Genomic DNA, 15,862 nt, shown 5'->3' on the forward strand with positions numbered 1-15,862 from the left:
CTCCTTCCCACTGCCTCGGCCTGTTGGCTAGCCGGCTTCCCTTCCTCACTGGTTGGCTCCTCTGGGGCAGGCTCCGCTGCTACAGGGCTACCTCCGACCGGCTCCTGCTCGTTCAGCCTCCTTGCATCAGCCAGGGCTGCGGCAGCCATGCAGATGCCAACCACACCTGGTTGGGTGTAGAAATGCATTCTCTGCAGGAGGTAAAGGGCAGATATGTTATCAGGGCGGGTACCCCCGTGCCCAACCAGGTCCAGCAGGCTGCTTGGTGGCCCCGATCTGCATTGCAGCCCCTGACCCTGCATGTCCACCCCGTCCCCCATTCCAACCCCGGCCATTCCCCCTGACTCTACACCGCACCCTTGGTCCTGTCGGTGCCTAGCACCAGGAATGCCTGTGACTCTGCCACCTATCCAGCCGGCAGGCGTATCGGCGGTTCATGCAACCATGCAAGTGGCCCCTATCCTGCGCCCTCCTGTGGGACGTACTGTGGACATCCTCCTTGGGTGGGCCGCATGATGTCCCGCCAGCCGGATGGTGGCCAGTTGTGGTGGAGGGTACGGACAACCGGTGACACTCTGCTCAACTATGGCCCATGGTGGCCCATCCCCCTCGTCATCCCGCTACTTCCCCCCCCCCTCCCGCAATTGGCCCTGGCAGACTCCCCCCCCCCCCCCCTTCCTGCACCCACCCCCCAGCCAACAGTAGGACTGGCAGCCCTTGGCTACATTTTTGGGAACATATCTTACCTCCTCTTTCTGCCTCAGCTGCCATGGTGCCTCTCGCAGCCACAGCGCCTGTTTCCCGATTTTAATGATCTTTATTATCACAAACAGGCTTACATTAACACTGCAATGAAGTTACTGTGAAAATCCCTGAGTCGCCACATTTCAGCGCCTGTTCGGGTACACTGAGGGAGAATTCAGAATATCCAAATTACCTGATAGCACATCTTTCGGGATTTGTGGGAGGAAACCGGAGCATCCGGAGGAAACCCACGCAGACATGAGGAGAACATGCAGACTCCACACAGACAGTGACCCAAGCCGGGAACCCTAAGACCCTGGCGCAGTGAAGCCATTGTGCTAACCACAAGTGAACCTCACCATTGGCACTTCCGCCTGGCAGGGTCGGAGCATCGCGGAAAGCTCAGAGAATTCTGGGTTGCGCCCACTAATAGCAGCCAATGGTCATTACTGTATAATTTCCATGCCCACGCCGGCGTGCGATGTGGAACACATTCAAGCCACTGTCGAGGCACCAGAGCATGGTATTCGGTTAGGTGCCAGGCGCCGACTCAATTTACGGCTGATGCGCGATTCTCTGCCCAATCTTGATTCATGACTCTAGAGTCACTAGATGGAGATCCCGACTCCTTAGCTTTTATTGCACTCTCCAGAGGGAAAATCAAATCTCTCTCCAGCAAAAGAGTTTCTGTAGCACCTGTGTCCCTTAAAATGTTAAGAGTTTGGCTACATCATTTGGGGGAAATGTGGTGATCTTCCCCTCGGACAAAAACCCTGCTAACCTCCTACCTACCTCATTTGCCATGTCTGCTCCCACACAGTATTTACCTCAGGTCTCTCTTAACCTTTCAAATTCAACATACGTCTATTCCGGCTGTTCCCTTAAATTCTTAAACTTTTGCCTATTTGCCTCCGGAACTAATTCATATACACCCAGAATAGTCTTTTTATACCTCGTCATATTTCTTAGACACCCCCTCTGACAGGGAAGCATAAACTTCCTGCACCCACCCCGTCAGTTTACTTGGCTAGGGTACGGTTCAGTTTTCCTTCAGTCACTTCACTTGAGTTGCTATTTTCTCAAATGTCATGAGGAATGCCTCTACATCCTTTTCCTCATTTTTTTCTAGCGCCTGTACAAATTTAAACACTATCCCCACTAGGATTTGGACTGGGAAGGGTTACTCCTCCATCTTGACTTTCCTCAACTTCAACCTTTTAAGTTCTCCTTTTCCCTTTCTTTCCTTGATAATCTTTTCATTTCCACATCAAGTTCCTCATTTCAATTTTCTTTTGAAAAGCTTTTTCTTCCTCTTTTTCTCATATCTCCATTTTTTTTTAAATGCCCTTTCATGCTCAAACGACAAAATATTACTTTCCAGATCAGTTTTCCCACTAGAAAATGCTCTGATGTTACACCACTATTTGCTCTTGGGCTCTCCTGTGTTTCTAACAGACCCAAGCACTTGACTAACATATCATGTGGGAGAGAGAAAGTTTGTATTTGCTCTTGGGATGAGGGCATTTGTTGCCCATCCCTAATTGCCCTTCAACTGTGTGGCTTGCAAGGCCATTTCAGTGGGGGAGCAGTTAAGAGTCAACCACATCACTGTGTGGGTATGGAGAAACAAGACCAGGTAAGGACAGCAGATTTCCTTCCCTGAAGGGCATTAGTGAACCAAATAGTTTTTTACAACAATCGGTAATGGTTCCATGGTCATCATTATTAGACTTTTAATTCCAGATTTTTTTTAAATTCAAATTTCACCATCTGCCATGGTAGGATTTGAACCTGGGACCCCGGAGCCTGGGTTTCTGGATTACTGGTCCAGTGACAATACCACTATGCCACCACCTCCCCAAAGTTTCCAGTTAACAAATTGAACCTCCTCCCTCCACAACCGGTTCCTAAGATCCACCCCGTGCCGGAGAGTCTGGCTTCTCTCCCAAACATGAAATCAGAGAACATAGTGTGTGGCAAACATGCTGTTTCAACGTTGAATCTTCTGCTTAAAGGCACATCCCAATTATGAGTCCAGGACCAAAATAATAAAATAAATCAGAAAGAAAGGCAATAAACAGGAAGGACTCTTACAGCAAACTATTAAATTGCCCTCTCTTACTAAACCTCTGAGATGTTGATGTGTTCCTTTTCCCCATCAGACTGACAGGAACTGAGACACATTAGGAGTTTGATTTTATCTTCCCACCACTCACCTCAACTTCTTCGGCTAGACTTCAAATGCACATCTATCTAAAGATTAAAAAGGTATTCTCCCCCTTAAAAATACCCAAAACATCGTTATTTATCTATTGAGAAATTGCCAGTGATCTGAATCATTGTTCCCCTATCTTTATTGACCTGCCTGCGAAGACCAAAATAAGGTAGTCAAATGACGACAAAGAACTTGTTTAGTAATCACAAAACATTCCAATCATCCCTCCAAGATTAGAATTATGTATAAAAATTGAAAAGGAAAGAGTTTAAAGTAACATGTAATCTCACATTTAGATTGCCATTTCTCAGCTGCACAAATTTCGTTTTTACAGTTTATGGTGTCATTTTAGTGTTTTGATTGTGGCGCCAATCTTCCACTGCTGCTTCTCTGCTCGTTATGCTGTGTTTAAAATAAATGGGATAAGGAGGCTAGCTAAATGCCAGGCTGTCCTCCCGGGTGTGATAAATAGGTTAAGCTACAGGCATTATTAACAGGCATCAGAGCGGATTGCAAAACTGCCTAAGATTGATGATCTTATTTGGACAAAAACAGTTCTGGAGAATGGAGTTGTTCCTGTGGCATCTGCTCGCATTTTAGGTGTTTGTTTTGTTTCATCTAATAAAATTCTAAAGCTAACACCTCACAGGTCATAGAGAGCCACCCTATCTGAGTTCATACCCACGATCTTACAAAGTTAGCTGTAATTTCTTTAATTTGCGAGTGGAAATAACGTTGAATCCAGGCTCATAAAGTCGCGTGGAGCCAGACTAACAACACGGATTGGTATACAACGAGTTATGGGGAACAAGGCTATTAATCCTTTGGATTGGATACTCCATTAAACTCTCCATGATTGTGGCGTCTCCCCTCTTCCCAGTAGACCAACTGGTCGAGAGTCTCGCAAAATCTTTCTCTGCACACCGCTCGAATCGATAAATATTTGCTTGAGAAGTTCGGAAAACAACAGTGTAAATGCTCCGACCTATGTGTGTGTGCCAGCCCTAAGTGAATGCTGAATTCGCTGCTGCGGGGTGCCTCAATGTACTTGATGCTTCCGAGTCGAGAGGGATTTCAGATAGCGCATTGGGGTGGGTCCCTGGGAAACGGCTGGGGGTATATCTGATTGATCCGTACACATTCACTGACACCAACAGTCGTGAATGCGATGAAACGTGTGCAGTAAAATGTCATTCATTGCTACAAAGCTATTAACCCTTCATTGTAGAAAATGGAAAACAAAATATTGTGGTACCCAGAATCTCAGTATCTGTTTTATCAAGCATGCGTGTGTATGTTTATTATGTCTGGCAATATTCGCGGTTTTCCTTTGGATTTTAACCAGAATTTCAACAAAACAAAATCCTGCTGGATTGAAGACACCAGCTCACATATTGGGGGAGCTGGAGACTTTAGTGTTAAATGTGAGAATCCCCTAACCAGATTTAGTTGGCATCAGAAACTGTACTTTTATAAGTAACTTAAGCTTTTCCCCAGGACTGTTTTCTGGCGATCTTCTCAATAAGTATTCCTGTCACTGGTTCCAGCACACAGCAGACAGATTCTTCACTAGGCGCAGTTCAAATCCAAGTGAGACCAATCTAGACTGACGCTGGAGAATGGAGCCCAGCTCCCACAAACTCCCAACTGGCAAAACAAAATGCATATTTCTAAATAAATAAAATGAAATCAGTTTAACCTCAAATGTGCCCAATTGCCATTATTCTACAGATCATCAGGCTGAATGTGTGGTTTATGGGATACAGCTACCCACCAGAGTAACCCTGCTTTGCCGACTGTGATATTACCAAATATTACCCGGTCACTCAATAAAGAAGTAACTAATTGGATTTACATATATTTATAACTTGTCCTTTGCTATTTCCTCAAGACCTCAGTTGCACCGAGTTCTGGCATTCATTAGCGGTGGAGAAAAGACTTTACAAGAGGCAGGTCAAGTTGGTCTTTGAGTAACAGCTTTGGGAGGTTGGTCTTGGAATGTAAATACTCCCTGCTGTCTCTTATATTGTTTCTAAAAAAAATTACTGGGGACAATCGATCATTCCTCATTTACAAATCCACACTTTTTTTTCCAAACTCCATCCTGAAGTGTTGTCATGTAGGCGGCGATGTGTCATGCACCGTGAAAGATAAAAAGTGCGGACGTTCTGCGTCATGGGACTTCCAGATAACTGTTTTGTTTCTTGAGATCTTTACATGGAGTTGCTTCCATCTCCAACGTTGTAAATGTTAACAGCCTGACAGCTTGGATCAGGATTGACAGTCACCCACAGTGACCCGCCCTTACTTAAAGGCGTGCGGCGAGACAGTTAGGCATCAGTCGACTGCTTGCTATAACTGCGGGCCATTTGTCTATTTCCCAGGTCATCTTCGGAGATCGCCGCTTTCCTCTATAAATACCCGCTGAAGCCTACAAGAGCCAGAAAAAGCTACGCCCAGCTTCAGACGAGTTTCATTTTCAGAAAGGCTACAACTGAGGTAAGGCTGAACTTTTTGAGGCGCTGGCGGAATCTGGTGGTCCTTGGAACGTGTGAACAGGAACAGAGCTTTCAAAATTCACTGAAACCGCACTTCTCTGTAACTGTACCGAGCATGCTTCATTTTGAACTAAAATAACTTCAAGCTTTGGTCTTTTAGCAGTGACCAATGTACTAAGTTTGGAGTGAAAAGCAAGTCGTGTGTAAATTCTTCTTCTGGATAGAGATGGTGAAGATAAACATCGTTTTCACCGTTTACTAATATCTTGTCTTGCACGGTAGTTTACATTTGGCAGCTGATATGTGCTCCTCTTGTATTACCACAGAGCCGGGGATTTGTGTTGAGTCTAACCTGTACTGTCCGGCCGATAAACAGAACTCTTTCCGAGATCCCTTCAACAAAAGGGCTAGTTCTGCTGTTAGAAAAGAACTGCAGTTTGCATCCAAGCTATAGATAAGCAGAAAGTGTCCCAAACTGGGTGATCGCATTTATTGATTGAGTTGATGTGAAGGTTTTAGATATGTTTGGGCCAAGATAGAGTAAGGTTTGAATGAAGACCTGCATGTTCCCTTTTAGTATCTGGGCTAAGTTTATCGTGTATTCTCCCCTGTATTTGCAGTTCATGGCGTTACTGTGGAAGTGCCACTGCCTGGTGGCGTTCTTGTGTGCCTCCTTCCTGGGAGTCGGGGCGGACTGTGACCAGGACTGCGCTTACTGTGCCTACCATCTGGCTGGCCATCTGACAGAGTTTAACCCGCTGGTGAGTTTAAACATTAATGAGACAAAACACCTACCCTTACACCCATACATACCCGCTGTGTTGGCAACGTTAGGAATCCCACCCTGATGCCGATGTGAAGTGATCCTCGAAAAGCCGGCTGCGGAAAGTCACTTGTAACCTTGGCCAATCACCCCGCAATCCACGGTTTAGCATTAGAGAAACGCCGGGTAATCTAAAATAGTTAAAAGCAAATTACTGCGGATGCTGCAATCTAAAACAAAACAAGAAAACACTGCTCAATCTCAGCAGGACTAACAGCATATGTGGAGAGAGAGAGAAGGGGGCTAACGTCTGGATGACTTTTTGTCAAAGCTCTAAAATAGTTGGGAGTTTTTAGGAAGTCAAGTAGTGACTGCCTTTCATCAACTTGCTTCATTTGTATGACACAAAGCAGTGTGTTCATTCTGAACTCTGCAGGTGTTTATATAGCGGTTGGGTTCAGGGAGTTGGCGGTGAGCGAGGTGGGGAAAGTGAGCTCCCTGAATACCGGATTGCAGAGGTCCGGGAATATTGGGATGGGGAGTGAGAATGAGACGGGAATGAGACAGAGAGGAAATCACTGGAGGCGAAGGCAGAGGCAGACAGGCAATCTTGAACTGTTCTACAGTCAGCGATGCGATTACTGGCCAAAGCTTTTCTTCCCCATTTGCAACGCCAATTCCCTGTTATCCCGCCGCTTCCTGGGTATTTCTAAAACCAGAGACAAAAGAAGTCTCCAGTGAGAATGGAGGCAAAAAGGGACAGTCCCACTAGCGCCACCTAGCACCGCCTGTGGCTCGCTGCACTGAATGGTCCGGGAAATGCCGGGCACTTCAACAATCTGCACGGGCACTTGGGACAAGTGTAACAGTTTGGCTTTCTCCTTTTAATGATCATTAATCATGTCCCGCAAGAATTTTTTAAAAAGTTATAACTGAATAAAGACAGACTGCGGGCCTGATAATTAGCCGATGAGAACCGATTCAGGTAGAATCCCCCCCCCCCCCCCCGGACATCCTCATGGATAGCGGGAAATGCATTGAAGAAATTCTTGGACAATTCGCTCCTGCCCCATTCCAGGTTCTCAGTAATTCCAGATTCAGACAGTTGTTTCCAGCAGTCTGGGCGGAATCCCATTGTTCTCCCCGCCCGCCTCCAACTCCCGGGATTAAGCAGCTTCAGGTTCACTTTGCAGAAAAGTAGTTTACAGCCTGGATTGTTTTTACTGCCCAATGTGCAGCATATTTTCAACACGGTCACCGTGCAACAAATAGTGATGATTCATTGGGACCTTTAGCCCCCTGGCGTTTAGAGTGAGCCCCCTGGCGTTTAGAGTGCGGGGTCGCACTGCATGAGCCTCAGTTTGCTCCGAGGCCTGGACACTTGGCCGAGTGCTCCTTCCCCAGGCTGTAATAAGACAGCTTTAAGAAAGATTTTCCCAAGCTGTCCCGTCAGGAGTGCCCGGTGAAATCCAGGCAGGACAACCAAACATTAGGCCCACAGATAGACCTCAACGAATTATTAATATGTGGCACTTAAATATGAAATGGACGAGCAAATAAATTAATCCCGCGTATTTTTTCTGCTCGGAGAAACATTTATAGATTGTGCACAGTGTTTGATATTAATATGAGGGTATTTGTACAGCTCGCCAGGCTGGAATCACACAGCGGATCATTCAGCGGCTGTGGACCAAAGAGATCATGTCATATTTCCTGAAGCTGTTCAGAAAAACCTTTCAACAATACGTTTGCTGCCCTCCGCAGATGCTGACTGACCAACTATGTGTTCCCGGCATTTTTCCTTCCTTGCAGACTTAGATTTGTTTTTTTTTTATTTACGACGCTGCCTGATTCCTTCGGCAACAATGCCATTGAATGAAATTTTAAAAGTTAGCATTATTAAGTAGGTTCGTGTTATAAATAGGTATAAATCACCAACAAGGCGGCTGGGGGACACCGAGATGTTTATGATGCTCAGCGATTAATGGACATATGGGGACAGTGGTCCAAGCGAACTCGCAAGGGTTGGGGGGTTATGTTTTAGAGGCGTGGACTTTGTCAGCTTCGGCCATAAACAGGGTTTCCAATTGCCAGCACCCAATAATCATGCACACTATTATTCACCAGTGAAGACAATCATTGCTGTGCATTCTTCCGCTCCGCAACAGGCGGGGGCACAGCATACACAGCCTGTAATAAGAATACTGCAGATGCTGGAATTTGAAACAAGAACAGAGAATGCTGGAGAACTCAGCAGGTCTGACAGCACCTAAGAACATAAGAACTAGGAGTAGGAGTAGATAATTCACCCCCTGGAGCCTGCTCCACCATTCAATACGATCATAGCTGATCTCATCTTGGCCTCCACTCTACCTTCCAGCCCATTCTACATCACCCCTCATTCCACTACTGATTAAAAATCTGTCTGTCTTCTCATGAAGTGTACTCAATGTCCTGACATCCAACGCACTCTGTGCTCCTGGATTCCACAGATTCAGGGCCCTTTGGGAGAAGTAATTTCTCCTCACCTCTATTTTAAATCTGCTACCCCTTATCCTAAAACTATGACCTCTCGTTGGAGAGGAAGCATCCGCTCTACGTCTGCTTTGTCAATCAAAACCTTTTATTATCTTACATACCTCAGTAGGATCTCCACTCATTCTTCTAATTTCAGAGAAAACAAGGTTAACATTTCCAGCCAGTTTGGCTCTGCATTGGGACTAGAGAGGAAGAATATGTTGGATATTAAACCGTAGCTGTGAGAGATTGCAGAAAGATGCAGCAACCTTAAGAACAAAAACAGATGACCTGGGGTGGGGAACGGAAAGATTATTGTGTTGAGACAATAAAGGTACCGGATATTCTTTTTAAAGAGTTTAAGATGGAGGAGAAAGGTTACAGTCTAAAGGTGTTGAACTGGTTTAAAACACTGGGCTAAATCGCTGGCTTTTAAAGGCAGGCCAGCAGCGCGGTTCATTTCCTGTACCAGCCTCCCCGAACAGGCGCCGGAATGTGGTGACTAGGGGCTTTTCACAGTAACTTCATTTGAAGCCTACTTGTGACAATAAGTGATTTTCATTTCATTTCATTTTCAATGTTGAGTTTTGACATGCTGTTCCTCCAGCTTGCATTGGGCTTACTCAGACTATATGTGTATTGGCGGGGGGGGGGGGGGGGGGGCACACACAAACTAGAGATGTTGATATTTTGTAAATGTAGCTATGTTAAAATCAAAATAAAGGTTTGGATAAAGTGAGAAATTAATTATTTGTTTGAGTGAATATAGTACCAGATTGGAGAGATGCTAAATCGTTTCAGCGCCCAGTCTGTCTGGAGTAACCTGCCAGCAATGTGCAAATAATATGGCCAGGTGGTAAAATACAGGAGTTGGAGTAAGCTTCCACTAACCACGCGTTCTTGCCAGATAACATTGCTCAAGAAGTGAGGTTGGAAGGTAACCTGGCAGCAGTTATCAAAGTGGAAATCACCATTTTCTGGGGTATCGCCTCAGATAGCTAGCCGGCAGATGATAGCAGTGCTGGCATGTCGCCCACCCTGACTTTGCGACCCATTTCTCTCAGTCATGGAAATGTATCAGGCAGCGGGGCGGTCGGTGCACATTCTGTGCCTACAATCACCATTCATGCTCGATATGGGCTAGATAATTCCTTTACAAGGAGTAACGCCGCTTGGTGAAAACAAAGTGTGCAGTGTGCCGTTAGCCAGACAGAAACTTGGATGTGGGATTGTCTCGTGTTTCTAACGCGGGTAAAAGGGCCGTTTACTTTCTGTTCATACCTTCATATCGCTGACACAGACCGAGCTTTGGAAGGCATCAACAGTTCTCCAAAAGTCGTTTCTGTGCAACAAGTTGAAAAGAAGGGGAGAATTACAATTAGTCAAGGGTTGGAACAAAACATCTCTTACTGGTGAGCCAACCTTGATTGAAGTTTGCACTCACGCAACTTCAGTGGCCACCGAGCTTTTTGAGGGAAAGCATTGGACTGCGCCGCTGTATGGCTGAAAGAGCGAATTGAAGGGCCTGGATTCATGCTGAGAGTTAAAGAAAAGCCAAAGGCCATTCTTGCTGATTGTGCATAACTATTCTCCCATTTCAATGTTCTAAAATAAACACCAGTCTGCAATTTTGCACCTTTAAAGTTTTTCGTTAGTAATCAACTTATAATTGCATCTCTGTGGGTTGGTGGAACTGTCAGAAAATCATGTCCAGAAATCCAAAGATATGCAGGTTAGGTGGATTGGCCATGCTAAATTGCCCCTTAGTGTCCAAAAGGTTAGGTGGGGTTATTAGGTTACGGGTACAGGTTGGAGGTGTGAGCTCTTTCGAAGGGCTGGTGCGGACTTGATGGGTCGAATGGTCTCCGTCTGCACTGTAAATTCTATGATTCTATGACTACCACTTGCACTTGTCTAGTAAGTGTGTCTCTCGGGAATAAGTGTGTATGGTTTGTGAAATGGGAGAATGAGGGTGCCCTCTAGGTGTATGCTTGTCATATTTATTGCAGGCTTCATTCTAATCAGCTGTGCCTTGTCTGTAACAAGAGGCATCCAGGGGCAGAAACCTGGCAGTGGCAACCTGGGCCAGGACTGTACCAGGACAGGACTCTCCCAGGGCTCTCCTTAGCTCTGTGCCCCCAGAGGCATCCCCTCAATTACTTCACGTCTGGCCAGACTTGGTGTAAATGATACCGGTGACAGGTTAGCGCCAGGTCAAGATTCCGTGAGTGCTGAAGGTCTGGAGAGAGTGCTTGCTCATGATATGGTAATGTATTAAAATGAGATTTCCAGCTCCCAGCGCGATCAATTATCTCCAGAATTTGACGGAGAGAGAGGACTCCAAATCACCCCCGTGGAAGAAAAACAAAATATTCGATGCTGAAAATGTGAAATAAAAACAGAATGTACTGGAAATACTCAGTGGTCTAGTAGCACCTGTGGAGAGAAACAGAGCTAACGGGCACAATTTAACCAGAAAATAATATATGTTTTGGGCACGTTTAGTGGGGGTGTTTCTCGGTGGCTGCAGGAATCATTGCTATCTCCTTTGGCCTCAGGGAGTTTCTCTCCACCGAGGCCACATTTAGAATCATTTCCTACTGGCAATCCCAGCAGGAAAGGCTCCTTGCAGATCGGGTCGCCATTTTGTCTGCTTGCCCTGATCCTACTCCTCCTCTCCCAGTCCTCCCTTGTTTTCAACCCCCCCACCCCCCAACCTTGGGGAGGCACCTGGGAACATCCCCTCACCCCGCTCCACCTGGTAAGTCATCCCGGGCCTGACCCCTGGCAGTGTCAACCTTGCACCTGGGCACCCTACCACTGCCACACTGCCAATTAACCTGCCAGCCTAGCAGTGCTACCTGGGCACCCTGATTGTGCCAGGTTGGCACCTCAAGGGTGCCTGGGTAGGGGCACTGCCAGGGTGCCAAGCTGGTAGTGCTAAGGTGCCTGGGTACCACCCTGCCCTGTCCCGACCACCCGGGGTCTCTAATGATCTTGGAGATCCCGCTAGGTGCCACTGCATCTGGTCCCTGTTTGTGGAACCAGTACTAAACGACGCCCTGGCGAGGTCTCCCAGGCATGGCTGTTAGATCTGGTCACTGACAGAATCCCACAAACGCATATGTAAATGAGCCTACTTGCCCACTGAAATATGCCGAATCTGGATCACGCCCATTGAGGGCGAGATCCAGATTGTGACGTTTTGCGAGATGCTATTAAATCTGGCAAGGCATTTCAAGCATCGCAAATCTCGCGAGAGGCCTCCTGCGAGATTCAACGGCCTCATCATGACAGCAAGTTGGTTGCGAAGAGGCCGTTAAATCGTGCCCAACATTTCAAATCATATATTACTTCTCCAGAACTGAAGGAGGGTAGAAATGTGAATGGCTTTTATGGTATTGAAAGCAGAGAAGGGGAGGAAGTACAAAGGGTAAAAGAGATCAACTTGTTTTCTTTATCCTTTCATGGGATGTGAGTGTTGCTGACAAGGCCAGCATTTGTTTCCCATCTCCAATTGCCTTTTCAGAGCACAGTTAAGAGTCAAACACGTTGCTGTGTGTCTGGAGTAATATGGAGGCCAGAACAAGTAAGAAGAACAGATTTATAAGCCCCATAGAGGCTTTTGCAACAATCAATGATATTTTTGTGGTCGCCATCTGTGAGACTGGCTTTATATTCCTGATCTAGTAACTGAATTTAAATTCCACCAACTGCTGGGGAGGGATTTGAGCCCATGTTCCCAGAATATTAGGCTGGGTCATTGGATTACTAATCTACACCACGATTGCCAAAGATGTAATGGAACCAAAGGCAAAGGGAGTGATAATGGAAGGAAACAAAATAGTTGTCAAAAGTGATATGAATGGCAGAATAATGAACAGCTCTATCCAAAAGCAAAAACATGAAAAACAAGATTCAGACACGCACAAGGCAAAGAAAAGCAGAATCAAAAAAAGGGGCAGATTTCATGGTTTGAAAATGGAGAATTCAATGTTGAGTCTAGAAGCCTGTCAAGTGCCTAATCCTTCTGGATTTAACATTGAGTTTAATAATTTCAGACCAGGAACTCTGCTCCTCCATTGTGATTCTGTTTTTTGCCACGTGGCAGTCTGAATCTTGTTTTTCATGATTTTGCTTCTGGACTGAGCAGTTCATTATTCCTGCCACTCACACTGAACAAATGCTTTGTCTAATTCCTCCTGCCCTCTACCATCCCAGATCATCCCTTTTGTCCTCCCTCTCCCTCTCCCCTTTTAATGGCATGAAGCTCATTACATTTCTATCCTCTTCCAATTCTGAAGAAGTCATTTTCGCCTCAAACAATTAACTTGGTTTCTCTCCCCACAGATGCTGCCAGATCTGCTGTTCTGTTATAACTAAAATATAGGAACTTGTTAGACCATTAATGTGTCCTTCATTTGTTTGACTGTCATGCTGCCTCTCAGTAGCATCCTTTGATCCATAAATGTTATTTTCTTTCAGAGTTGCACGTTAGAGTGTGAAGGTAAGCTGCCATCAGGAAAAGCATGGGGGATGTGTAAGGAGCTGGAGGAAGTCAACAAACCCCATGATGACAGTGAAAGTTCTCCTGAGAGTGACAAAGAAAAGGAAGCACAACGCCTGCTTTTGAGCAAAAAGTATGGTGGCTTCATGAAGCGTTATGGAGGCTTCATGAAAAAAGCAGACAGTGGTGATACATATATTTCTGAAGTTGACGATGAAAATAAAGGAAGAGAGATACTAAGTAAGAGATATGGAGGGTTTATGAAAAAGGACATTGAAAGCCCTTCTTCGGTCGATTCAGCTGACATTCTGAGAGAGCTGCTAAACTTAAATGAGCTCAATGAACGGAAGCATTACTTGGACCACAGCGACTCTGACAACCGTAGTGAGATCATGAAGCGATATGGAGGATTCATGAATGGATTCAAGAGAAGCCCAGAAATAGAAGATTTACCAGAATTGCAAAAAAGATATGGGGGCTTCATGAGAAGATTTGGTAAACCAGAGTACCAGAAAAGATATGGTGGATTTATGAAACGTTGGAATGATGCTCTCATTCCTTCTGATGAAGATGGTGAAATTTATTCCAAAGAAGTCCCTGAACTTGAAAAGAGATATGGTGGATTTATGAGAATTTAGACATACAATTGGAAAGACTGTCTCTGTTCTCATATTTAAGTGTACTGTGTTGCTTAGAACGTACAGGTGTTTTTTACTGTTTAGTTTAACAAGAATAGGCGACCTGCAACCCTACATCTTGCGTGAAGATCTAGGTTGCCTTTAGTCCAGATGAGATTGTCAAAATTAATTGTACGCCTTCTTTGTGCACTTTCTTCTCGAACTGTTAACTGTTGTCTCATTTTCATTAAGTGTAAAACAAAGAATGATCTCAACTGCCTAGTTGTATATATTCAAATAAATATAATCGCAAAATGATATTTAAACTCTTGTGTTTTTTTGAATATTTGTTTTTTAATTCAAACTAGCAAGTACGGGCTTGATATCATAAATCCATAAGAGACCTAAGACATAAGAGCAAAACTAAGCCATTCGGCCGATCGAGTCTGCTCCGTCATTCAATCATGGCTCATATGTTTCTCATCCCCATCCCCACCCCCATTCTCCTGCCTTCGCCCCATATTAATCAAGAACCTATCTATCCCTGTCTTAAAGACACTCAATGATGTGGCCTCCACACTCTTCTGCAGCAATGAGTCCATCGATTCTGATTACTACCCTCTGACTGAAGAAAGTCCTCCTCATTTCTGTTTTAAAGAATTGTCCCTTATTGTCCCTTCAGTCTGAGGCTGTGGCCTCTGGTTTTAGTTTTTCCTACAAGTGGAAACATCTGCTCCATGTCCACTCTATCTAGGCCTCTCAGGATCCTGTAAGTTTCAATAAGATCCCCCTCATCCTTCTAAACTCTTAACGAGTACAGACCCAGAGTGCTCAACCGCTCCTCATATGACAAGCTCTTCATTGCAGGGATCATTCTTGCGAACCTCCTCTGGACTCTTTCCAAGGCCAGAACATCCTTCCTTAGATATGGGACCCACAACTGCTCACAATACTCCAAATGGAGTTTGATCAGAGCCTTATACAGCCTCAGCAGTACATCCCTGGTCTTGTATTTTAGCCCTCTGGACATGAATGCTAACATTGCATTTGCCTTCCTAAGTGAACCTGCACGTTAACCTTAAGAGAATTTTGAACCAGGACACCTACATCCCTTTGTGCTTCTGATTTCCTAAGCCTTTTCCCATTTAGAAAATAGTCTATGCCTCCATTCTTCCTACCAAAGTGCATAACCTCACACTTTTCCACATTGTATTCCATCTGCCACTTCTTTGCCCTCTCTCCAACCTGTCCAAGTCCTTCTGCAGCCCTCCTGCTTTCTCAATACCATCTTTCCCTCTGCCCATCTTTGTATCATCTGCAAACTTAGCAACAGTGCCCTCAGTTTCTTCTTCCAGATCATTAATGTATATTGTGAAAAGGTGTGGTCCCAGCACCGACCCCTGAGGTACACCACTAGTCACTGGCTGCCATCCTGAAAAAGACCCCTTTATCACCACTGTCTGCCTTCTGCCAGTCAGTCAATCCTCTATCCGTGCCAGTATCTTACCCTTAACACCATGGGCTCTTAACTTATTTAACAGCCTCCTATACGGCACCTTGTCAAAGGCGTCTGGAAATCTAAATAGATCATGTCCACTGGTTCTCTTTGTCTAACTTCCTTATTACATACTCAAAGAAATTTAACAGATTTGTCAGACATGACCTCCCCTTGACGAAGCTGTGCTGACTCAGTTCTATTTTACCATGCACTTCCAGGTACTCCACAATCTCATCTTTAATAATGGGCGCTAAAATCTTACCAATGACTGAAGTCAGGCTAACCGACCTATAATTTCCTATAATATGCCCCTGGGGCATATTTTTGGCAGAGTGGCATGCAAAATAACAGCATTGCCCAGCCCACCTGATCCCACCCACCCTGGAACTATCCCCAATAAAATATTAGATGGGCACCGGTTTCAGCAGCCTGTCCACCATATTTAAATAAATAATTAAAGGTCAATTGACTTTGATATTATTCTGCCTATGCTGTAATACAGT

At 45.2% G+C, this 15,862-nt stretch overlaps 1 protein-coding gene across 1 annotated transcript; it reads left to right on the plus strand.

The window, feature by feature from the left end:
- Window positions 1-5,168: 5,168 nt before the first annotated feature.
- On the plus strand, window positions 5,169-14,179 carry LOC140385511 (proenkephalin-A-like). Its single transcript, XM_072467739.1, has 3 exons — window positions 5,169-5,458; window positions 6,078-6,218; window positions 13,223-14,179. The coding sequence occupies exons 2-3, from the start codon at window positions 6,081-6,083 to the stop codon at window positions 13,880-13,882; spliced, it is 798 nt and encodes a 265-aa protein (XP_072323840.1). The 5' UTR covers window positions 5,169-5,458; window positions 6,078-6,080; the 3' UTR covers window positions 13,883-14,179.
- Window positions 14,180-15,862: the final 1,683 nt, after the last annotated feature.

The sequence above is a fragment of the Scyliorhinus torazame genome, chromosome 11 (genome assembly GCF_047496885.1).
Source record: "Scyliorhinus torazame isolate Kashiwa2021f chromosome 11, sScyTor2.1, whole genome shotgun sequence".
Classification (NCBI taxonomy): Eukaryota; Metazoa; Chordata; class Chondrichthyes; order Carcharhiniformes; family Scyliorhinidae; genus Scyliorhinus; species Scyliorhinus torazame.

Excerpts from the sequence above, each read along its gene's own strand:
- LOC140385511 (XM_072467739.1), top strand. The coding sequence starts at position 6,081 with ATGGCGTTACTGTGGAAGTGCCACTGCCTGGTGGCGTTCTTGTGTGCC. Across the intron at positions 6,219-13,222 it reads TGACAGAGTTTAACCCGCTG|AGTTGCACGTTAGAGTGTGA; the intron begins GTGAGTTTAAAC and ends ATTTTCTTTCAG.